The sequence below is a fragment of the Gasterosteus aculeatus genome, chromosome 17 (genome assembly GCF_964276395.1).
Source record: "Gasterosteus aculeatus chromosome 17, fGasAcu3.hap1.1, whole genome shotgun sequence".
Taxonomy (NCBI): domain Eukaryota; kingdom Metazoa; phylum Chordata; class Actinopteri; order Perciformes; family Gasterosteidae; genus Gasterosteus; species Gasterosteus aculeatus.
The window spans coordinates 14,449,240-14,475,732 of record NC_135705.1 but is presented as its reverse complement, the minus strand read 5'-3'; the positions used below and the strand labels follow the sequence as shown (position 1 = coordinate 14,475,732).

At 45.2% G+C, this 26,493-nt stretch overlaps 1 protein-coding gene across 5 annotated transcripts in view; it reads right to left on the bottom strand.

Moving 5' to 3' along the window:
* The window catches only part of plxna1b (plexin A1b), a 159,500-nt gene that overhangs the window by 74,084 nt on the left and 58,923 nt on the right, over positions 1 to 26,493 (bottom strand). For all 5 annotated transcript variants that reach the window (XM_040203497.2, XM_040203500.2, XM_040203499.2 and 2 more), the window contains exons 4-6: positions 13,815 to 13,955; positions 2,616 to 2,716; positions 191 to 314 (exon numbers count right to left, since the gene is read on the bottom strand). In XM_040203497.2, coding sequence (XP_040059431.2) covers positions 191 to 314; positions 2,616 to 2,716; positions 13,815 to 13,955 — 366 coding nt within the window. The remainder of the gene's footprint in view (positions 1 to 190; positions 315 to 2,615; positions 2,717 to 13,814; positions 13,956 to 26,493) is intronic.

The window sequence follows — 26,493 nt, the reverse complement described above, 5'->3', positions numbered from 1 at the left end:
GGCAAACATATGTGACGATGGATGTTTAAAGGTTTAAAGGTAGAGCTCTATCGAACTGCGTCATGGCACCACCGCGTTTGTTTCAGCATGTTTCGCAGCACTGGTCCAAGTGGTTCTTTAGACTGTTAATGTTGCTTTATTGTTTAAAGGGATGTGCTACAGTCGGGATTAGAGGCAGGAGAAGACATACCTGCACATCAGCCATGGTGACGGAGATATTTCTTGGCTGAACGGTGAGCTCGACACACTGCCTCTGGTCAGAGGCAAACCTCTGGGGCTCCCCTGCTCGTTCACACCGGTCCTTGCGTGAACAACTAGGGTGCGGCAGCAAGAAAAGGAGGAGAAAGGAGAGTGTGAGGGGATCAGGTGAGAGAAAAAGGAGGGGAGGAACAGATGAGTGAGGAGATGAGGGAGGAGAGAGGAGGAATAAGAGCCACTGTTAAGGTAATCCTGCAATCCTATTAAGATGACAAACATGCACAGCCATCCCGGTCATACAGCAATGGGAGCAATAACGGAAGACAAATAGCTAATAGCTACCTCAGCCATTACTGTAGGCCTTTACATCATTACCTTATTGGCCCCGACATTTGTGCAAGAAGCGCTAAGCTGTTTGAACATCCACTCCCTCTCATCTTATCCGTTTACAGTGCATCCCGATTCAAACTTCTATGGAGATATACAGGCAATCATTAAAGTTCCCCCGAACCGTAAAAATGATACAATTTCACCCGCATATCAATGGGGTCAGCAATTTCCACTGCCTATTACGAGCCAACTGATCGTGCTAAAAAAACAGCATACAGGCCCCTATTGTGGCGGTTTTACTATTAGCAATTCATAATGCATTAGCTATCACTTCACCTTCCCGCTAACAACAACTGGTCCCGGTGGTGAGAAGGAAAGTGCTGATGCAAGCGCTCTGCGAGGCCCCAGCAATAAGAGAGGCGGGGGAAAGAAAATGCTAACTGCCTCCTGTGAGCAGCAGCCCCCCATCCCCTCGTTTAGTTAGCCTTCACTCGAGCTCAGCAAGAAAAAGCTGTCGCCAACCACTCCCCCGGGAGTAACTTACTGGCACGCGCACACTAAACACACACCGTACAGGCATGATATGCACAAAAGGTATGTACACGTTTTCTCATTATGGACCCCTTTCCCTTCTGCTGCTCCTCCGGTGTGTGACTGACTGCAAATCCGTTTAAATGAAGTGTGCTCATTTGTCTAGAAACACCTGCGTGCGTGCGTGTGTGTGTGTATTACTGATTCAATTCCACTTTTGATTGAAACTACCATGGCTCTTAATAAGATGTGGCCAAAAGTACCAGAGGGCTGAAACGAGGCTTATAAATAATTTGCCTATTAATACCAATTTGCCTGGAAGGGCCTGGGCCAGATTTCTGCAACACAATCAGGGTTGCAATGAGCGGCCTTCATTCGATAAACACACACACACACACAAGGTCAAAGTGTGTCCAAACAGAAGGATAGCACTGGTCAGGTCCATCATAATTGTGAGTGCAAAGGGTGTGCGCATGTGTGCCTTGAGGAATTATGGAGAGATTGTATACAGACACAGTACTATGCATCACTCACACACTTATGTGGGTTTAATTTGTAAAGACAACTGCAAATCTCCAATCCCTCTGGTTAGATCGAATCATCGAGTAATCTTAAAAAGAGCAATAACATTAAACCCAACACAAGTTACTGATCCTTAATCAGTTGCCATACAAATATGTAAAAGTAGTGTTTTGTGTGTTCACAACACACACAGAACTAGACTATATTCCCAAACATATAAATGATGGAGGTTGCAAAGTTGTGTTATATGCTATTATTATTGACGGACTTTAACACGATAAATGTAGCACTGCTGTCAAGGAGCTTTAAAGTTTAACATTTTCTTCTATCAATCATAATTAGGCCTTAGTAAAATGTTTTAGAGGGACTTTACTTAAATTCTTACAAGGTTTTAAAAGTAGAAACTGAGGTCAACAAAGGCCGAATTCATAGCAGCAACTGGCTGCCTGTGCAGTGTTTAGGTTCCCAACACCACCCTGTATAGCAAACTTGTTTCACGGAGAATTGATCTTCTTGGGTTAGGCAAAGTTCTCTAAAAAGTGTGGGAGTTAATTATACAGTACATTAACAATCCCATTTTAATGCAGCTCAGGATGTGGAACGAGCCTGAAGACACTCATTCAGTGTTTGAAGCTATCAGTACGATTGCATTTTAGTGAATGGTAGTTCGGAATATCCTGGTCTCTTTTATTCAGCAAGTTTTTACGTTTTAAGTTGTAATTAACTACCAACGTCTCCGTGGCTGTAGACACCCACAAAAAGCCCTGAGGCCAGAGAACAAGTGTATGCAAGGCGTCCATTCTGTACAAAAACCTTTAGAGGGAAAATGCCCCCCACTGTGTTTCCTCCTTTACGCCCTACAAAACTCATTCATCTTGGAATAAAAGAAAAACGGAACTAAATTGATAACAACTTCAGTGCCAATGGAGTGAATCGGCTCTCTGAAAACACTCAATTCGAAAGTATCTACAATGCAATGGACGGCTAGCAGGATGAAGTTTGTTAATGTGTGCATGGGTGTGTGAGGTACTTACACATTGTGGAGGACACACCATCCACAGTGGGGGTCTCTCGAACCCAAACACTCCCCACAAGTGGTGTACTGCTCGCAGCTTTCCACTGGAACTCTCACCACCTACAGAGACAGAGAGACATAGACACACACAGAGAGAGAGAGAGAGAGAGAGAGAGAGAGAGACATAGACACACAGAGAGAGAGAGAGAGAGAGAGAGAGAGACATAGACACACAGAGAGAGAGAGAGAGAGACAGAGAGAGAGAGAGAGAGACAGAGACAGAGAGAGAGAGAGAGAGACATAGACACACAGAGAGAGAGAGAGAGAGACAGAGAGAGAGAGAGAGAGACAGAGACAGAGACAGAGACAGAGAGAGAGAGAGAGAGAGAGAGAGAGCAAGTAGGTGATGAAGAAATAATTAGCCTCCTCGTCTTCCTCAAACTAGTAAAAAAATGTATATTTGGTTGGACGGAGATAATCATTTATTCAATTCAGCAAACAGTCCCGTTGTGTGTTTGTGTGTGTGTTCCTGAGACTAAAAGAGAGCGTGTCTGTGAGAAGTGTGTGTGTGCGTGTGTCACGCCTGTGTTCTGGTGAGTGATTCCGGTCCAGCGGTGTGCGACAGCCTCCAGTGAAGCGTTTACAGGCGAGGCCACGCAATGCATGCTGGGACACCTGACAGGTGGCTGTCACAAAGGTACTGTGATTGACAGGTGACCTCAAAACCAAAGAGAGGCAGAGGAGCCGAGGGACAGACCCCGGTGTGTGTGTGTGTGTGTGTGTGTGTGTGTGTGTGTGTGTGTGTGTGTGTGTATGTGTGGGTGTGCATGTGTGTCAATCACCTCCCTACTGGATGTTTGAGCTTATGTGGCTACAGATGTTGCGCAAGAAACTGGATCAAGTGTTTAAGTCGGCCCTCCGCTGCAGCTAAAGGTGACAACAGCTGGCTCACCATATAGTCCCAGTGGTTTAGAAAGTGCGTGCGTGTGTATTTCAAGATACCCACATGTGAGGATAACGTGTTTAAGTGAGTGACAGACAGATTGCTAGCAGATGAAACACATGTGCACTTTTGTGTGTGCGAAATGTGTCAGCGCCACATTTAACTTTTCTTCACCACAGGGCCCCAAGTTGATGAGTGGCTTGATCCCTGCTTCATGATGCGTGTGTGTGTGTGTGTGCGTGCGTGTGCGCGCGTATCAAATTGCCCACAGACAGCAGGCTAGTGTTAAATCATGCATCAGATAGAGAGCCGGCTGATCAGTACGTAACAGCATTTAACAACTCTACCCATAGGTAAAACTATGCAACCATGAAAACTCCTTACAAGTGGTATGTGGGGACTAAAGCAGTGGCTGGCCCGGCGGGGACTGACATTTTTATGAGGTAGGGATGGGAAAGGGGGAGAGATGGAAGGATCTATGGGATAAGAGGACAAAAAAGCACGGCGGAAAGAGAGCAGAGGCCTGAGGTAAGCGATAAAGCTGGTTAGCTGCAGGATGGAAATCAGCCAGACAAAGGAACGCAGCGCTGGAATATTAAACTGGGGCCGGGATTCCACCGAGAGCTTTAAGTACAACACAGATATGAAAAAGATACGACATGATGGAACTCATTTATGCTCTGAAACGTCTTGCATCAGACTGGCTTTGGGGCTTTTTGGCGGAACAATCGCGCTCATGCAGAGGGCGGACGGACAAAAACACTTGACATTGTGTGCCACTAATTCGTCTTTTCTCTCTGTTCTCCTTCATTGTGCACACTATACATTTGTTATTTCCATTACTCTTCATGTCCCTACTGCTTCTTTCTCCGCCCCACAATCTCCATCCTTCTCTGAGCATCTCAGTCATTCTGCAGACACAAGTACAGTAGCGTTCAGGATGGCTGGCTGCCCAGCGAGAGAAAGAATGATGAAATGATGTAAACAAGCAATGACGGAGACCAAAGTGTGGGGAGCTGGGGGGAGTGGGTGAGGGGGTCATCTACTGTAACAGTGGCTGTATGAATGAATAGAGGGACAGAAAAGTGTAATGGAAGACCACACGGGCCGAATTGGCAAGGACAGTGTGCTGAGTAGATGGGATATGGTGGCAGACGGCTGCTATGTGTCACTGTCAGAAATAAGTGGAGGTCTAGTTTTTATCTGAAAGGGGAGCAGACAGCAGGATGGAACAAGGGATTGGTGCGGGACAGTGGGAGGGTGACAGAGGGGGGGAAATGAATGGGAAGTGAATGAATGAGCAGAAAATGGAAAGGTGGATGAGGCAAAATCAGCTTTGGCTGATGACATGTGAGTGGACACCTTGGGAGAAAGAAGAACTCATCACAGGATTTCTCTCAAATAGCTCATGATTTGACAAAAAGTAAAAAAAAGCAAGAATGGCCCGTTCCTCGTATCATCCAAGGCGTGAACCAATCCCCCCTCGTCTCCTCCATAAATCATTATGACTATGATTAAGCACAATGGTTACAGGCCTTTGGTGAGCGAGCATAACCTTATCACTGCCCTTATGTAATGACAGATATGGCTTATTGTTCACAGATCTTCCCCTACGAGTAATAGGGAACCCACTGGGGGGCTCCATTCAGTGGGGGTTGGCGTACAGATGTTGATGTGGCAGGGGGCTATGATGGTTGTTTTTACCAGTAGGGATATAAAATATTTTACTGGAGCCGGGAACGTTCTTGTATAACTGCCTGCAGATCCCAAAAATATGTGCCTGCGTGTGCGTTGGGAGCACTGCTTACCCACAGACTCGCACACTCCCTCCACCTCTCCCTCTCGACGGCTCTTTTAATGAAAGCCAATTCCCGACAGCGCGCCACATTACTCCTTTAAATGACCTTATAAACCAAGGCCGCCATCTCCTCTCTTGCCATCTCCTTATTTACAATAGCATCAGCCGCCGTAACTCAATTCTTCTCTCCCTGGGTTGTCAGCCCTCCGCCCCGACCATATTGCAATGCCGTGACGTCTCCTCTCTGCTATAAACTTTCCACCTTTCTGTTTTTACATCACCTGCCTTTCAGCGGCCCGCTCTGCAACGGTCACCCCCAAAACCAGACGGACCCGTAGAGCTTTCAGCGCGGCTTTTCATTGGTTGTTAAATCTACAGATATAAAAAGATCCGCGGTTGTGGGGCGTCCTTTTTTTTTTTTTTTTTTTTTTTTTTTTTTTTTACATTCAAACACAGGGGGAGTCTGTCGTAGAGGAGAAGAGGGGGGGGGGGACGTCGCCAAAAAAGAACCTCTTGTATGTGTTACACTGTCTAGGAGCCAAGAAGAACACTTATTTTTAGATATCTACATGAGACTCTGCATCACAAATTAGTAACGGTGCCTCCAGGAACAACAATCAGCCAACCTCTTGTCCTCAACACTCCCAATCTGGTTCTAACCCCACAGCTCAGGGACAAACAGGAGAGGAATTTGGTGTTACTGTGGAGTGTCAATTTAAGGAAAGAGCACACAAACACAGACAGCTTTCCATTGAAATGTTTACAAAAACTGCACATATTTGAGGGGGGAAAAAAAATCACATTGGAGAAATCTCATAAACTTGTGGCTCTTTTATTGCTCCGCTCTTTTCACCCAAAGCGTGCTCTGTAATCTTAACTAGCCGTGGTTGAGCGGAAAAGAAATTTGGAGAAAGGGTCAGATTTAAACTAAAAATTTGAGCAGAAAGCGAGGGGAGGACGATGAGGAAGAAAATGAGGAGAGGTTATCACCCGTCATCTTTGCCCCCTCTCTGCCCCATCCCTTAGGCCTAATGCTGAAGCATGTCTCTCAACAGGGTCTCCGTGTAAGTGTTCGTTCTTCCAGTGCGGAGATACCTGCTCACGGGGCGTTGTATCAAAGGCTGGATTAGTATGTGCGCATTGACTGGATTGTAAAGGGCTTAGGAGATCAATGGCTGGCGAGGAGCTCGATGTGTTGACTGATTGGAGATAAGCAGCAACGCAAACAAGACTCTGGGAGTCAAAAGTAGCAGTGAAAAGTAAAGACCGGTGCTGAAGTACGGATGAAGAGAGAGAGGAAGGCGGAAGGTTCTGTGGTAGGAGACCGGAGGGAAGACAGCAGCAATCACACCATTGTCTTCCATTCAAAAGAAAACATCTGTCGTCCAATTCGACTGTGTTACATGTTAGAAATGGTATTGACAGATCTGACCACTGTGGTCGACTCAAATGGTTTGCTGCAGACCTGTTTTAGTGAACTGGGTCTTTATGTGCCATTGTGATAACTGTAATCTCTGGTTCCTTCCTCCAAACTCACTCCCTGCTGTATTCTTTGCTACCACTGCCCTCCCTGCCTCCCTCGCTATCTTTATCTCTCTCACATCGTGGTTTGCCTGCTTTTTCCTCCTTTCCAATGAGATCTCCTCCTGTTTCGCCTCTTTAATTTATCTTTTCTATCCTGTTCCTCCTGCACTAGGCTCAATTATTCACCAGCATTTTTTCCCCCTTCTGAAATACGGTTTTGATCTCCTCTCCTACACTCCAGCCGGTGAAAACAAGAAGCAGATCAAACAGCTTAATTATTTATCCTTTGTGTGTGCTCATATTGTGAGTTCAAGGGCAATAAAGATGGATGACTGAACTTCCCCTTACTGCTCTGAGACAACATACATACATATATAATATACACACACAGGATGAGGCAGCTGTAGGACTGCTCTCTGTGTAGGTGTATGGAAGCACCTTTGAACTAATATTAGACTTTGTGGTCATTAAAAATCTCAATAACTAAATGCACCTCCTTGCCCTTCATAATTGCAATTATGATAAAAAGTGTGAGTATTGAGTGCAAGCGATACAGTCTAAAAAATGAACTTAAGAAAAGAAAAAACTATTTGAAGCAAGAAACAAAAAGGAAGGGAGACCCACAACACACAGGACTGGCTACACAAACACAATCAAGAGGAGCTAGAGTGAGAAAAAAGACGTTGAAATATAAAGACGTGAGACCTCATCAGTCATCACATGGACATCTCCATTAACTCCTCCAAAGAAAGGTAATCTCAAACTATAAGTCAATACACTTTCTCCCTCTTTGTGTGGTCATTTGTCCATAATGCCGTGTCCCTCGTGAACGAGAGAGGGAGCCCGACAGAGAGAGAGAGAAAAAGTAGAATGCGAGCGCAAAAGAGGAAAACTGAGACAGAGACAAAGGAGTAGACGGAGATTGAAAAAGTGCAGAAAACAAAGAATTGGAACAAAGAGACTGTAGAGAGAGAGAGAGAGAGAGAGAGAGAAAGAGGTAAATGTGAGCAGCTAAGGTAGACAGGCCTAGGGGTCTTCTAATTAAGTGAGGATGGGAGAGGCCGGCGGCCTGGTAAATCACTCTGTCACTTTAGTAAATGGACTTGGAGGAGCCACACAGCTGGCATTTCCATTAGCACTGCCAAGCGACCCACCACCATATTCACAGGCACGGAGAAGCAGAGGCGAGATAGGAGAGGGGGGGGGGGGTTGTGATAGGAAAGAGAAAAGGCTGCTAAAGTTTTTGTGTGGAAGTGATGTCTGGCGGGGTTAGGGTAACTGGCTTGGAGCTAATGTCGTTCCAAATGGCCAGACGCAGTTTTACAGGAGCTTTCTGAAATATCACAAAGAGTTTATTGCAAACAAGAGAATTTGTGGAAAACAAACAAATTTGTGTTTCCGAAACAAATCCAGGGACGCGAAAAGATCAGATCACATCAGATGAATGTTTCAACCATTTGAAGAATAATCCTTTGGAAACTAACCATACAACCGTTTTTCATCAAGACAATTGATTTGGGCCTTATGGTATCATTAGTGCTGAAACAAGCAATTTATTAGTGTGGAATGTTCCAAATTGATGCAGCGGAGGAAGAGATGACTTTTAATCTCTATTATTGATGAAGCTTGAAACATGCTGAATCCTTCCCTTTCCATAATGCAACTTAGGTGCATCTTTCAGTCTCTATAAGCGTCATGCTTCATCATTAACTAAGCAGAAATGCTCAACATTCAAACTTGCAAAGGTGTGCATTCGCTGCCTAACTAAATCCTGTTGGTTGAGCAAAACAGGCATTTTTTGTGAATGTTTCCAGATGTTTAAGAAAATAGTTAATCAACAGATATATCATGTGTATCGGTCTTTCCAAATATATTGAAACATACTTTCCAGGGAATGTTTCTGTGCAATTTCGGCCCATGAAAATAAAACTTTTTGGAGTTTTTCTCAGTTTGACACTTGATACTGATGAGGCCTGTTGTGCATGGATTTGCAAATAAATGGTACTTAAATTCAAAACCAAACAAAAACATTTCTTTGTGTGTGTGTGTGAGACAGAGAGACACTTTATTGCTTTATTGCTAGCAAGTGCGACTGGTGGTTGAGGCACAGGAACGATCAAGCAATCTATCTATCTATACAGCAACGTGCCACTATTTGATTGGCCTCATCCAATGACAATCATCTCCCCGCCCCGATCCCTGTCAGGCACCAGGAGGACCAATTGCACAGCCGATTGATAATGATTTAGAAGAAATGTGGGTGAGGGGGAGATGGTGGAAGAGAGAAGCCATTAACCCCCCTATCCATCTCGCCCCCTTTTCTAACCCTATCAGTCTGCTCTATCACGCCGTCCTTTGTGAAAATACGGCAGAGTAAAACAGAGAGAGAGATGAGGGAGAGACAGAGCTATCTAGTGACAGCTAGGCTTCCATTAGGACCGATAGCATCGCGCTAAACACAAGGGTCTGAGCACGGCTTTCTGATGAGGCACGCACACATTCCATCAAGTACGCACTTTTTTTCCCAAGGAAAAACCCCGACGACGATGGGACAGGAATGAAGGAGGTGCGAGAAAAAGGAAACACAATTAGGAAAGAAAGAGGGATAGAGAAGTGAACTTTGAGCCATTAAGAGAAATGGAAACTATTCATCCGTGGATAATGACGGGGTCTTGGTTAGTCTCCCCACATATCTACCGCTGTTAGAAGGAATTAGCATTACTTTTCAGGTTTTTTTCTTGTGGTTACTTTCTTTTATCCTGTCACGAAAACTCCCTTTTAGTCACTGTACGCTGCTACCACCTCGCTGCACGGGGTCTATTAACATTTACATAGCAATGAATGATGTGTGTGTATGTGAGACATGCAAGTACTCACTCAAGCTTTCAGGCCAGTGATGAGTGGAAGTGATGCTGCTAGAATCGTACTCAGATCTAAATGAACGGGTCGGAAGCTTAGTGGGCTCAGCAGCTGAATAAAGCTGCTGGAAAATAAATGATGAATCAATGAAAACAAAAAAATCTTTAGGGGGAGGGTGGGGGCACACGTCCTCTTAATGTAATGTCCATTTAATGTAAAATCACACTTCCTGCATGCTGCACGTACAATCTGAGAGCGCTAAACAAAAAGGTGTCGGCAACAATCGCTGATGTTTAAATGCTGCATTATGCTCCATCAGCCAGAGTTTGATTAATCACTTAAATTAATCTTTTAGCTACTTAAAACTGACTGATTAGCTGTATCCAGTTCACTAAAATGTCAGTGTTGATTGATACAACCAGCTGCATATTGTGTATGTCGATGTCAGACTGTGCTAATTTGTTTGCTAACGAGATTGGCTTCAAACCAGTTGTATGTGAACGTAAACAGATCCCAGAACACACACACACACACACACACACACACCTGATGTCTGACAAAACCCTATGGGTAAGATATTATTTGATGAGGCCGTGTTGAGAGAACCAACAACACAATGTGGTCCATTGATTGCTTACGTTAGGGACTCAAACCAATCATGTGAATGGCAAAAGAACGTTGTGCACGAGAGCACGTGCATGAATACATATTCCTTTGGGGGAGGGGGGGGTGATAGTGTGGTTTAAATGTGGAGGGGGAAATTTCTTTCGGGCTATGAATGGAAAGTCAGACAACGATGCTAGCCCACACACAACACAAAGTCAAACACACCAACATATGTTTAGATACCGACTGTGTGTGTGTGTGTGTGTGTGTGTGTGTGTGTGTGTGTGTGTGTGTGTGTGTGTGTGTGTGTGTGTGTGTGTGTGTGTGTGTGTGTGTGTGTGTCAAAAAGAAAGAAGGGGTTGCATCACTGGGCGAACGCATAAACCGTCCCTGTGCTTGACACTTGAACAATGACATTGTCTCATGCATACTCATAATACATCATTTCCCTCCACTTTATCAAGCCCTCCAAGTCCTTCCCGTCTGTTTCCGGGACGCTCGCACCAAACAACCGTCCCCCTTCCCACACCGGAGGCGATGAATATTCATGCTTTCAGCAATTATCCGGCACCGCGCTCAACACCGCTACCATATGCATGGCTGCCATCAAAGACTCAAGGAGGAGCGTGTCCGTGTGCGTATGACACTGTGAGGCAGAGTACAAGCACAAAGGGAGCAAGAATGGCAGCTGTAGCAGTACATTCTGCGAGAGAGCGTTCTACCTTGTTGGTCGCAAAATAGAAAAGGGAAAACGTTTGATGACAGAAAGTCTTGCCTCACCCATGTGACGATTGCCCACTGAGGAAGTTTTACCGCTTCAAAAAGTGAGTGTCGGGTCCAAGAGGGACATCGTTTGCAGGAAAGTTCACATTTAAACTAACAATCCGTACCTAAAGTGTCGAACCTGGCAAATAGCTCATTTACAACAGCGGTAACACCGCTTGGAGATACGAGCAGGTCATCGTCGCTGTGAGTCTGTGTGTGCGTGCACGCTCCAAAGGAGGTGAATCGAATTTTAAAAAGTCCAGTGGGCAAATGTGATAGAAGCGCACAAAATATAAGACAAACACATAACACACACACTCAAGCATGAAAACACACACACACAGCAGGCTGTCTGCTCCTGCTGTCCCTTCTTCTATTGATAATAATGACAGTGATGAATATAGCTGAAACAGAGAGTCATAAATCATAGGGCCTCGCCCCTAATGGTGACTCACCACCTGGTCCTGCATTGGTGTGTGAACGTGTGTGTAAGGGAGAGAGAGAGAGAGAGACGGGGGAGAGGAAAGGGAGGACTCGTCGTAGGATACGCATCAGTGGATATGTCCAGTGACACCTTAATGTGCTTGGCTTGTCTGAGGGACCCCCGCAGGCCACCGGCTAACACACACACACACACACACACACACACACACACACACACGTCTGCTTGCGCGATGGCTATGTGTGTGTATTTCATTTGAAAATAGCGCTGTGTGGTTGCATTCATCTTGCAAAGTCACCAGTGTGTTAGTTTTTGTGTGTGTGGTACAGTGGCACCCTTCTCCAGCTTAAAACCAACCTCCTGCAACCATCAAGTCCATGATATTTGAGGGAGGGGGAGAGAGAGAGAGAGAGAGAGGGAGGGATGGGGGAGAAAAGAGGAACGCAGCAGCGAGAAGGAGATCATTAAAAACATGGGAATGGGATCAGTAGAAGGCGGTTGAGAGGGGAGGACTCAATTTGGGCTTAGATGGCAACATAGGAGCATGTGTGAGTTTGAGTGGGAGTGTGTGTGGCATCTGAGGCATGGATTTATAAAAAGTAGTGAGGGAGGGGGCATAGCGGGATAGATGGACGGCAGAGGGATAAAGATGAGGGTAGGACGGAGGGCGAGAGGAGGGAATTGCCCCCTCTAGTCATTAGTGCTGGAAAGGGGTTTAGCCGAAGGCCTGGCAACCCCAGCCGCCCCCCCCCCCCCCCCCCCTCCTCCCCCATTCTGCTTAACCCGAGCCTGCAATCCATTAATGGGGATCAAACACCCAGTGAGATGAAGGTACATGTGTGTGTGTGATGATGGTGATGGGAGGTGGGTAGAGACAGAACATCCCTTAGTGCAAATGTGTGTGTGTGCGCGACAAATATAGTGATATGAGAAATTACTAATCCAAAAAGGATCAGAGGTGAAACCTTTTTTTTCTGTTTCTTTGCTGATCTTTAAAAGGACTGGTTTAGTGTATCAATGCTCAGGTGTATACACATCCATTTATGGCTGTGTGGGAGTGGAAAAGGGGCTTGTGCATCAGCACCCAATTCCACAATTAACATTTTTAAAAAAAACAAATCATGATTTTAGTAGTGAATCTAGTCTGGTCTACTCGAACCAGAGATTTTATCATGCAACACCAAAAGAGATTGGAAATGAGTTCTTCTTTGATCACATATTTGACTTTTCTGATTTGAGAAAATGTGTATTCTGATAACTTTGTTAAGACAACATTAAACAATGATTCAACGTGTGTACTTAGTTTTAATATCACTCACACACCTACTTCCCCACATTAAACAGTTTCAAACAATAACACAAGATAACAATAATGACCAGTGGCAAAACAAAGACGAAAAGGGGAAGGTGGATTTATATTTTATGGCCAGGCTTTGGCTTAGCGAGCTACAGACTAGGCTGGCCGAGCCTCAAACACTCTTCTCAAAGCAGACCTCGCTCCCCCCGTCTCACTCTATTCAATCAGGCAATCTTTTCCCATTTTAGATCTATTAAATCCAGACATATTTTCATCATGTACAACCCCACTTTCCTTCCTCCCCCCCACCTCCATCTCCGCTTCCTTCACTCACCACACTAATGAGACAGAAAAACAAGGGGAGCAGCTGGGCCTGGGGAGCAACAGAGATGCGACACGCTCTCCTCCACTCCCCCCCCAACCTCCCACCCACCATCAAAGTACACACAACCCTCACCAGAGGTGGAGCTGGTAATGACCGCGGGCACACACACACACCACATGTGACCTATAACACACCCTGTGTGTCTGCGTGCGTAATGTCTTGATTATTAGCAAACTGACATTGTGGCCCTGTGCCTAGCTGGTGTGTGTGTGTGTGTGTGTTGCAGTGTAATCACATCCAGTGGGGATGCGTTGTGTTGTGATTGTACAGTGGGGGTAGGAGGTTTAAGACATATAGGAACTAATGGCCTAAGTTGGGACCAGGTTGTGGTGGTGAAAATTACTTTTGTAAAATTTAAATACAATAACAATTGTGTGTGTGAGCGCTTGGGTGTTGGTGCGTGCGTGTATGCAAACGTTGTGTTAACAAGGCATAGTTATCCCTACACCTTCGGTAAGTGCTGGGTTGGTTATGCAGGTTAATGATGGCCACATACATACAGCCATCATTACAGTGGCAAGACTTTCATAACTTTGACTTCCTGGAACGGGTTTTGTAAGCATTGGGTACCCGGATGCAGCCGCACAGGAAGAACTCACCTGTCTGTCAGTCAGCGTGTAGATGTACTGCATGTCTGGGCTGAACAGCATGTCTCTCAGCAAGGGACTTCCTCCCTCGCTGACAGTCACCTTCTCGTAGAGCGCAGCTGGACGGGTCGGATTAACAGAGTTCACCAAGATCTGCAGGGACACATTGAGGAGAACCGTAAGGAAACAACTCACAATTTAATGACAAAAAACACCTAAGTGAGTACTTTAAAAAAGTAAAAATCAGTGAACACAAGTAGAACGTTGATTACGCACCAGATGAACACGCAGAGAGAAATATACACAAAACAGGTGGATATTATAACAGTGGTAGGCAGTGTGAAATTAGCAACATTTTAGCAAAAGGTTGAACGCGCCTGCCTCACTGAGCATAACGGCTTAATAGAAAAGCTTTGTTAATAGCTGTATTGAATATAGCATCATTATTGTGAACAAAGATATGATTAAAGGGGAACGTGAACAGAAAGGAGCATTGTTGACTGGATAATGATGTTGATCCAACGGTAGGAAGAGAGAAAAATTCTATTCAGCACCTGGGAAGAACTAATGAAAAGACTTTTAAAACTGAAATTATGACAAAGTATTTATGAAAACGCTGTTTTCCTGTGTGGAACCCAGAGAGAATAACGGCAAAATTATCTCTGGATTTCAAACACAAACTGACATGTACACGCTAAAAAAAAATCTCTGTACGCTTTGGCCAATAATTTGCCCAGATGTGGAAAGTAATGGTGCAGATACAGGATAGGAGATTGGTTGGCTGGGTACGGCTGTGAGCCAAAGTCATCTCAGCAGCAAATGAAAAGCGCAGAGCAACAGGGGGGAGGGCAAGCAGCAGCTCTCCATTACGGCGCTTTGTCGACTCGCGCTGCTATCAGCCCACGGTGACAAGGGAGGGACAGCAGGCAATAACTAGCTGGAAAATGATACTGAACACACACACAAACTGACGAATAGGTTCGCACCCGGATAGATGAGAAATGATTAGATGGAAACACAAGTGTGCACACACACACACACACACACACACACACACACACACACACACACACACACACACACACACACACACACACACACACACACACACACACACACACACACACACACACACACACACACACGGTGAGAGATATGCATAGGCTAACATGCGTTTCGATAGATACATAAACGATGAGCGCACACACTTTGTGATGAATTTATTTACAATATCACCAAAAGAAACCAGGGGCAAAAATCCCATCTCTCACTGCCTGTGTTTGTGCCAGGGAGAGAGGGAGAGCAAGGGAGAGGCCGAGAAAAAGGATGAAGAAAACGGGAGAGAGCGAGAGAGAGAGAGAGAGATGCAAGCTCATAAGGCTGTGATGAAGCACCGGAGGAGAGAGGAAATATGGTGTTATTATCTAGATAATGGGGCTGTAAACAAAGGATACATTTCATTCACGGATGGCTCGCATCACAATGAGCACAAGCCCGCACACCAACACACAAGGCGACGTACTGGGGTTCTAAACACCGGGAAAAAAACGTTTGTATGTACCCATCTGCGTCTCTTTGTGCATCTTCCAGCCTGCGAAATATAGAATGTACAAACTACCGTCTCTTCAGTCTATCTCACTTTGGTCAATACCAAGTCCAGTGTCACTTTGGAAACGGGGACTCAAAACGATGGCCGTTGATCGCACACGTTGACTTGATCTGACTTTTTGTCCCTCCTTACATTCATTTCTCCTCTGTCTTCAAACTCTCCTGTGTCCCCTCTCACCTTTCATATCATGGCAGGATGCAGCTCACGTAAAGTGCTCGCATTCAACGCACACAAGACAGTTGGGAGGGTGGCAGAGGTGAGAAAAGAGAAGAGTGGAGCCAGTAAGAGAGGGTGAGGGTGTGAAAACAACAAGTAATAAATTGTCCCAAATCAATTTATGCGCCAGGCGCCGCAGCGAAGGCCGGCTCGGAGATTATGGAAACCAGGGAGGGAAGAAAAGGACTACGGTGTATATATAAACCCACCAGATGGATGGAGGGATGAGGAACAGTTTTCTAATTGAATCAACCTGAGCCTCTGTGCTTGGGAACCAAGCGCTAGAATCTGATAATAAGGTTAACGGGCCGATCTGTACGTTCAGGAGGGTTAAGAGCTCCTTCTCGACGTGTACCATTATGCGTGTGCATTCACATATATGTGCATGTGAGCTTGCGGGACTCTGCGTGCACGTTTATCTACGAGCACCTGCAGTGTGTAAACGTGCACACATCAATTGACAGTGGTGCACTAGCATGTGTGTGCATGCACGCCGTCTTGTGAAAGTGTGCGCATGAACTGTGTGAAGAAATCGATGCGGCGATGATGATCGGAGACGCTGCCGCTGTCCCAACGTCTCCTCCGTATTGCTTAGCTTTCCACTAAGTGGTTGATGGATGGATTCATGGAGCGATGCTGCGCTTGTGTTTTTCGGGATAAGCCCGTCTCTGCTCTCTTGTCAACATGCATAATGCATCATTAACAGACTTTAAAACACATTAGGGGCAGTGTCTTAAGTAAGGACGTGGAGAAGCATCGAGAGAGGGAGAAGTGGATGAACTCAAAGCAGAGTGACAGCGGGGACAATAGAAGAATAGCAGATGAGGAGTACAGTCTTTGTTTCTCAATGGCGCTGATGTGCAACTCCAGACCCGTTTCCTCGGGATTGCTACTCAAAGATCTTCCACAAACCACACTCGTTATTCCTTACTGGGTGTCAATATTGCTTTTCAGCCCAACAAAGCAAAAAAGCAAGAGAAAAACATATTTTTCCAAAATGACTCTGTTCTCTGGAGAGAAGTGGCCCTGCAATGTCAAAAAACAAAAACAAATGTAAAGTTAAATGCCGTCAATGAGTAAATCAAGTTGTGGAATGACTTCTACTGCATTCATATAAGTGGCCCATTTTCAACATTTCCCTGCAACCCCGGGGATTTCATTACCATCCCAGACTTTTCCCGTCTGCAACATGCCGCTGGATATTCAGAAGCATTGCATAATTCCACTTTGAGAAAAAAAAAATACGCACAGCAGCATCATCACAATGACGCTGCCGTTTCCCTCCTTCCCTCCCTCTACAGCATGCATTTTTTTTATCTGTTCTCTGTGCATTAACACCTCCCTAAACCTGTCGATCCTCCCCAAATCCCCTAATGCTGGGTTTTATCTGCGCCGGGCAGGCCTGGTTAGCTCTGGTAGACACACAGGATAGCCAGCTGTTGATAGGGAGCCTGGCGGTGTGAGGGTGAGAGCTGGCCGATAAGACAGCGGCACGTCAACGAGAATGATGCCTGTCGGAGCCGCAAGTGACAACTGACGGAGCTTGTGTACATGATAGAGAGTGAGAGAAAGACTAGGCCTGCCAATTGCATGAATGTACTATGGGATGGTAGGAAAAGTGAAGAGAGCTGAAGGGCAAGTTCTTCTTTCTTAAAATAAAGAAGGAAAAAAAAAAAAAAGAGGAGGTGCATAGGAACTTCAAAGACTTCAGGAAATTGAATTAAAAGCTCAGGAAACGGAACAAAATGGTCCAGGTGTTCCCAGGTCTGACGGAGAGCCATAACATGGCGGCACAAGCACATAGCTGCAGTAATGGCTTTGACATTTCAAAGCCGATTTGGAGATGTGTGTGAACACAAAGCATACTTACCTCACTCACAGCATGTCTGAAAACACACACACACACACACTTACTTGATAGAGGGGTACCTTGACATAAGTAGGTCTACCCATGCATAATGGCAGCAAGGCCCACATTCCTGACTTTGATGTGGAGGGGAGCCCCTGTGTGTATGTGCATGTGTTTAGGGGGCCCGGTTGAAGTGGGGAATTCAGTGTGGCCCTCTCCAGAACAAAAGAAAATGAAGTAAAGACGAGAGAAACGTGGGAAGGAGTGATGAAGTGGGTGAAGGAGTCAACAGATGACGATACTCTCAGTGATCTCAAGTATTAATACAACACTTGTAGGCTGTACTGGGCCCTAGTGTTGTGAATGCTACCAATGTTTCTATACAACAGTTGTATACTTTATTTCATCCAGGATACATCTCCCAGCCTCTTACAGTATGTGATCCTATCCCATGTTCTCCTTTCTTTCTGCTGTTAAAGATGATATGACTTGATAAAAACCTCTAAATGGGACGTGACTTTTTTCAATTGCAGTTTCTTAAGGTCAAGAACGAACATTGATCCTCAGAATTTAAGCCGATGTGAATAAGATGCTTTTAAGTTTTAACATTTTCTGTTACTGGGAAAATGCTAATCTAATAATGAAGATCGGGTCATTACCACTGCTCAATGTTTTTTTCTACAACTTCCACTTTGACCCCGACCTTACAGAAACCCTACAAGGCCATGGTAGGGAGGAAGTCCTGTAAGCAGCCACACACATCACAAGAGGCTCTGTGGACACAGCCCAATGACAGCTCCATGTAAACGTCTCCCATATGGTGTGTGTCCCTCGGACTCCTGTTTTCTATCTGCAGCAGAGGCGCTCGGATAGGACTGAAATCACTCACTTCCTATTGTACGGTGAGCTCGGCAGAACTGGAGGGCGCCAAGACACAAAACAAATCGCGTGTCGAAACATCACAAAAACATATTTCCCCTATTGGCATGTTGTTGTTTTTATCAGAGAAAATCAAGAGGACAGGGCCACTAGCACTGAGCACTTGAACCTGTGCTCTCAAACACACACACAGTCACACACACTCACAAAGGCAGGTATAGAGGGCTGGAGTGCATTGTCAGTGAGTAGAAAGAATCCCCTGGATACATGAAAAAAAAAAGGAATAAGTTGTTTTATGTAGCAAGTGAAGCTCTCTTTTTCTTCCATAGCTCCAAGGTCAGGATTGTGTTTGTGTCCGCGTGACTTAGGAGCTGGGAGCAGATGGAGCATCACACATGAGTGAGTGATCGCTGTGATATATATCTACGGGACAGATCCACCACCATCCCACACATACACAGTATATACAGCCGACGCACAGAGCCAGCAGTAAACCTATACCATATGTGGGTCAGACAGCTTTTCCTTCAACCGCACCAAGATAGACAAAGACCTAGGGTGACAATGATGGAGGAGGCGTGCACTCAAACACACATTCATACATATATATATACACACACACACACACACACACACACACACACACACTCAGTGGAATGTGTGGCTGCTACCAATACGTCTGGAGCGTGTTATTTTAAAGCCTGGGAAGGAGACCAGATGCAATGAGAAATTTTAGTCGCTTTTAAAAGGGTCTTTATTGGTGTGAAATTAAATTGTATTATTTTAAAAGCGTGTGCGTTCCAGGAGGCCCTGCTGTAGTGTGCAGTCCTCGCTTCTTAAGATGACCTATTTATTTATGGGTAAGACTCGATGGAGATGCATCGAGGGATCTGACCTTAGGAGTCATCGTGGTGACCGGCTGCCTCACGGGGCCTGCTTCAAACGGAGCTAAGTGCTAACATCACCAAAAAGTTACTTTCAATTGCATTAGGGTGCATTCAAGCTCTAGTTTTTTGGTGAGCTACATAAAAAAAAGCTAAGTAATAGGATTTGGAAGGGTTTACAGTTTACACTGACTTTGGAAAAGTTGAAATTAGTTTTTTAGGACGCTTCTGGGAACTTTATTTAAAAACAATCATATTGCCAACAATTAAAGTCATATATAATAAATAATTAGAGTTGATTGGCAGGTCGGAAAGAGGTTTCAATCCATAAACGCATCTCCAACACTGAAAAGCCCAAATACTACGGGGGGGATGAGAGTACACGGTGAAAAGTCCTCTCCCAACAAACCTCTCCGGTAAATCTACTGACACCTCTGCACTCGCCTTCAAGACGCCTGCGCTTCAAAGCACAAAAAATAATCGCGCTCACTTTTCATTATTATTAAGAAAATTCACACAAAAGTCGTTCTGTTATTTCGACCTAATATAGATGTCTCGGAAATAGATGCCTATTTGTCATTTCTCTTCCATAATTCTGTGATGAGGCGAGTTAAGATTTGCTTGTAGTGTAATTTCACGAATTTTTTAGTACACACACGTGGCAAAGTATATTTTAAACGAAGCGCATTTGAAGCTGCACCTGGTTCGGTCAGAGATCTTGAAGCTGACACCGAGCACTCGTCACTGAGTTCAAATATGTGGCCGTGTGATCCAGCGTATTCTGTCATATCATGTTACTTGCTATGCCATCTCTTATTGACTGGCTTTGGTATTCACCCACATGTCTCCACCATGGTTATTCATCTGTGAGCCTGTGGCCTTTCACCAGCAGAGCTTATAAAAGGTCACATTCTCGCTCTCACACACACACACACACACACACACACACACACCTACAACAGTCTGTGGAGGCAGGAAAAAACGAAAAGGAGAGAATAGGAACAAAGGCCTGAGCCACATGTGGTATGATTTTCCAAGCACAAATGCACGGATATAATATAATATAAGGGTTGACGTTGTGAAAGCGAGCTGCTTTAACAGCAAATTAAACCTATTCATCACTGTTAAGGCCTTTTAATCCTCATGCTCGCTGAAATTAAAAGGCCTCGTCATCGCCCCATCTCTCTATCTCTACCCATGTCTTGCATCCTCAGCCTTCCCTCCTCCGATGCATTGCGCTTCTTTTCTCTCATTCATCTCCTGTGTATTCACCGTTTTACATGCTCGCTCGTCTCCATCTTTCCTTCCTCCCTCCCTCCTCTTTCCTATCCAAATTAAATGTCTTTAGCTTGCAGTTGTCAGATAAGTGTGCGCAGCGAGTCGCTAGACGCGGCGCGGCGGCATTTCATCTTCCAACCATCACTAAATCACACTAACGCAATCATCTGCATGGAGTTACGCGCGCGCACACACACACACACACACACACACACACACACACACACCCCCGAGGAGTGTGAAAAGCATTGCATCTGGAGAGGTGCTTTACTATGACTGATTTTATCAGCTGTCTTGCAAACGGGGGAAGAAATTGCACCACAACATTATCATATACAATAAGATGAGACTCAGTGATAGAGGTTTCCAAATGAATGGCTTTTTAGTGTCGCCGTTGAGATGAGAAAAGACTTCCCCTTATGTTGAGCCACAGCACAAATCCCTTATGGGATATCTCAACCCAGACAATATTACCCATTTACATCAAAGACTGCCGCAAGGACCTCTATATTAAAGACATATGGTGCATACACTTAATATGTACAGTATGTGGCTATGGGCGTGCAGAAGAGTATTAACCCAGCACATGATTCCCACATTGGACCAATACTAACTATTCAAGTCAGCATGGGCCGAGCCAGAGCTATGCTAACAAGCTGCTAGCCTTATCAGACACAGGAAGGTGAGAAACTAAACAGAGATTGGGAAGAGTGCTAAATGCAATGAGGGGGGGACCGATGCTATCATCTATGAAGTGCTCCGCTTTCATGATCTACGAGGTGCTGCGTTTCTCTCTTCAAAGCCACATACAAACACAGGAAGCGAGTGTTTGTGTAGAGATGGAGTATGGGAGTTGGGCAGGGAGAGAAAGTGTGTGTGCATAAGAGGGCGAGAGAGTCACTTTGCACACGTTGCAGAATGCGCGCTTGCGGTCTATCCATGCAGCGGGGCAATCATGTAGAGTTAATGGAAATAACTCGCATTAAAAAAAAGCATCAATTATTAGACGAAATGAAGAACACGAACGCTCTCCCACTGTTGACGTGACACTACGCAGCACCGCTTGACCCACCATTTACTGACTAGATCAGCCATTCAGTAGGATTACAGCGAATATGACCTAATCTTCCGTTGTAATTACCATGGTAGGTGCGTGTGCGTCTGTGTGAGTGTGTCTTCCTGTGGGAGAGCCAGAGTGATTACATGGCCACTGGTGCCTCTAATAGCATCTTTTAAGGGGAGAGAGGGAGAGATAAGTGATTTACATCTTCCTCGGGAAGGACCTGAATTATGGTGGAGGAATTCTATGGTGGTCAAGATGTGGGTCTGTTTTGATTGTGCTGTGACGTACAGTAAGAGTGTGTGTGTGTGTGTGTGTGTGTGTGTGTGCACAGATGTTGTCAATAGATGAAAGAAAAGAGGCTAAGAGCCGGGCCGAAACCGCACCTCAGTGTAGTGTGCCAAACCATTGCCGGGGTTCACTCTGCCTCTTTCACTTCTCCATCAGCTCTTCCGTTCATGTTTCGACCCCTGCTGGAGCGTTCCTGCTTATTCCTTACTTTCAACTGATTTCCTCTCTTTTTTTTTAATTGACACTTTCCTTCACCCCTTAACCTTCCTTCTATTTCGTGTTTGTCCTCAACCCTTCTCCTCACATTCTTCCTCTTCTGGCGTTCCATAACACAAGCAAAAAAGTAAAAAATAAAATAAAAACCTTACTCAGCTCTTACGCATACAGCGAAAACACCCATGACAGAAAGAAAACACAGAGAGAACTGAAAAAGAGAAGTTCAAGACAACAACGTCAAGATGGTGATGGTCAGTTTTGTGACTCAGTAAACGTCTTAAATTAGGAATAAGGTTGCTGGTAACTACTATAAGCCACAACTTTTTTCCCACGAACCCTGCGGCTTATACCACGGTGCGGCTAATGTATGTTTTTTACGTGCTAACGCGTGAGAGCGAGACAGACCGGTGCAAGTTACGGGCAACCAATCTGTCTGTCGGAGAAGGAAACCGAGCGGCTGCACATAAACCTTCCATTAATGAATCCATGGTGAGTCGTTTTTCTGCCGCGTGGACACCTGCGGCTTATATATGTACACATCTTTTTTTTCGTTCTAAATTTAGGTGGTGCGGCTTATATTCACGTGCCGCTCTATGGTCCGGAAATCACGGTAGGCCTATAGGAAGCTTTGTAGCTTAGCTGAGAGACGGTTCACACAAATAATGACAGAACACACAGATGCGCATAAACACAAATAACGTTTGGCAGCTGTAAATGACGGGGAATGCAGATGGTGTTTAAAAGAGCTTTTATAGTGTCGTTTTGAAAGATTTACAGCAGCGGTTGTCCGTGTGTGTGTGTGTGTGTGTGTGTGTGTTGCATTACGGCTTTATACACTATTCAGAATGTGGTCCTTTATCTTTAATGTTCCAGTAAGAACCCCCCCCCCCTCCACAGACTGGTAACTATTGAGTTTAATGATAACCGATTGCCTGGCACTTAAGCCTTAAGTGTTGTTTAGCTTCCGGCATAATGTGGCACACTGATTATGCACAGTAATGTTATTCCAATCATGATTCTGGCCCTGGTTTCCATGCGTGTACACACTGTTTACAATGACATCAATAAAAAGCTAACAATTGACTACTGCATCCTGCTGCTGGAGAGCTAACGGTTAGCTAAGAAGCTAACGGCTAAGAAGCTAAGAAGCCCTGACCTCATGACTGTTATTTCATTACTCTGACCTATCTAACTTGCTAAATCGTAGATGGTATGTAATGTGGCGTAATGGTTGGATTACAGTCTGCAAAATTATTGCTGTTTTAGTGCAGCAGTTTTTACTTCAACATACAAGGGTTGATTAACTACGTTGGCTTCCTTTTACACTCATCGGCTTACTATTCCCTCAAAGGGAAGCATGTCAAGACAGTGCGCTATGTTGGTGTAGACAAGCTTTAATGGATTGTTTCATAAACAGCTTTTCATTTCAGCACTTACGTGTTTCATTTGGCTCATATCACCGAACTCAGCATCCGTTAAACGGCCTTTACATTACATTACAGGTCATTTAGCCGACGCTTTCATCCAAAGCAACTTACATTGCATTTTTAACCCAGGGTTTTTACATCTTTCCTGGGGAGCAATTAGGTGTCTCAGGGACACTTCGACATGGGACACCTAAGGTGAAAAGTGCTACGTCTAGGGAAAGGTATCGGACGTTGGGTTTAGGGACAGCTTTCTGTGTGTGTATGTATATTCTTTGGGAGAGTGGAGGAGGCACATTCCTTTCACGACTGCCCCAATCCTCCCTCCTTCACTGCCGCCTTCTCCTGCAACCCCAACTATGTTGCATGTTGGTGTGTGCTTGCGCGTTTCTTAACAGTCTAATCTAATTCACCAACACACTACATATGTCGACACAGTGTGTGTGTGTGTGTGTGTGTGTGCGCTTATAGTTACAAGTTAGTGGCAGGAAGGGAGAAAAGGTGTGTGTGGGGGGGGGGGGGGGGGTGGGGAGTGAACTTTGGTTTGAGACAAAAACAGCTAAATATGTGTTTTGCTTTTGAATTTAATGGTGATGTAGTATGTGATGTGTAGGTCTGGTGGGATTTATGTTGTTAGCTTAACACGGCCGGACTCTATTTGTGTTTGTCCAAGAGGCAGAGCTCTGTTTTTCTTGGCGTGAGGCTAAAATGTAATGCCTTCTGCTGCGAGTCGAAGAGAGAGGTGCACTGAGGTTTAAGTTATTGATGCACCAAATGTGGACAGGCAGAGGGGGCGGGTGGCTGTTTCAGAACTAAAACAATATGCTCCAGTATCTACTGTACCTGGCTGTGTGCAAACTTCAGGAAGTTCAAACTTTTCAAAATCAGAACTCTAGAAATGGGAGTGGAGAGGACGGGCTTTGCAGATTGTGTTAATTAACAACAAATGGTTTTTCATGCTCATATGCACTTGGTATCTAGTGGAATGCAGCGTTGCTTTTTCACTTCCTTCAGTGGAAGTCACCCATTTTTTTTTTTTTTCCCCCACTCTCCACAAAATAGAACATCCCTTCATTCCCAGGTGAAGCCACCCAGATTGCCCAAATTGCTGACTCTTCTGTTGGGGTGGAGCCAGAGGAAAGTCCCTTGCTGTTTGGGCCCGAGGCTCTGGAATGGAGGAGAAAAGAAAAGGGAAAGCTGGGAAGACTGCCACCAGCAGGAACACAAATGAGAGTCGGAGCTGTGTGGCTGTCACGTCTACCAGCAAACGCTTTTTCTTTCACCGCTTCATCTCTGTGTTCCTCATTCAGCATTCTTCTCTTCTTTACAGTATTATATCTCACTTCATCTCTCGGCTAAGTTCCCATTTCCCTCCCTCTCTCCCGGCCCGCGCTTTCTCCTCTCCCGGTGTGTGTAATAGTCCACAGGGACGGTCTTGGCTGCTGCTAACTAAATACAATGGGAATGACTGATTTAAGAGCCAAAAAGCTGAACTGGATTGAGCGAGAAATGATGTGTGTCCGAGAGGGAGAAAGTGGAAAGGAATAATGTCTGGTCATCTTCACAGGAAGCAGGGAATGAGAGACCACACATGGCTCAATCTGGACAGTACTAAAGTATGTTATCAACTCTGTGTGTGTGTGTGTGTGTGTGTGTGTGTGTGTGTGTGTGTGTGTGTCACGGACGGCCGTGGAGTACACAGTGACATTTAGCAGATGTGCCAGGCGTGTGTGCAGTGCTCGCACACCCAGACATGACCTCGTCCCATGTGCTATTTAATCCCTTACAATCATATTAATCATGACACCAGTCGAAAGGGAAAATGCTGAAGATACCTTATGTGGTATACGGGTCATTAGTCAATGCAAGGCACCAACTATAGGCAACATAAAAGGTCTTCATGAGCATAGTACAATAAAGAGATGACAACATTAAAAATAAAATATAGCATTCGCAGATAAGAAAAAGGCACATTTCCTGGTGTGCGTGATGTGAAGCAGAGTGGTATGTGAGGAGATATCCAACCGCTTTCTGCTCCTGCTGCTGTTTAGACCTTGACCACAAAGTAAATCTCTTTCCTCTTCTCTGTTTTATGAAAGCACACCACAGGTTTCTGCTGGCGCATCGATGCCGGTTACATGTGCACACAAGCTGGTGGAAGGTATGTGAGGAATGTGATTTATCTGTCTCGTTATCACACTTGCCCGGACATCAGGAATCACTACAGACGGTAGGCACAGTTGCCGGTTTGTCCATTTCAGAGTCTCAATGTACTGAGGCAGGTTGACAACAGTGTCGTATTGTTCCCGGCCTCAAAACCAGGGAGCAGATGTGTCCCAGTGCCAATATCTGCTAAAAGCGACTGTGTACTTCTAGCCTCTGTGCCCAGATAAATCTTGTGTTTTCATATGTAAACAGCACGTTAAGTGTGCTGCACTCAAATAAAGTATTGATATCTCCAGTGCTAACCGGCCAGTTTAGACTGCCTCGTGTAGCCACAGGGTCAGAGGGCACGGATAGAGACTGTGGTTGTGTACAGTATGTGTACACACAGGAATGCATGACTCGGCACATTTGCATGCCCCACTGCTTGAACTGGAGTTGGCATGCAAATAGACAAGCATGCATGCGCGCGCACGCGACAGATGCCCAGCCTCGGTTTTGGCCTGTAGCCCCAGTAACACAATGGGGCCCGACCAATGGCTGTAGTGTCTGGGGAGGAGATGGGGGTGGGGCATAGGGTGGGTTTAGTTGACACCCGGAGCTATTCGATTGATAGGGCCCACCCACGTTCAAGCACATTCTTGCCAAATTACGACAATTATAAGCTGTAATCGACGGGCTGTATGTTTCTGCGGGTTCATTCAGGGCTGAGCAGCTTTCATACAATTAGCAAGCGCAAATGGCAAAATCCCATTCAATTGTCTGCAAACTTTGTCAGTCATTGTGAGTCTTTTGTTTTAAATAGCCCACATGGAGAAGCTG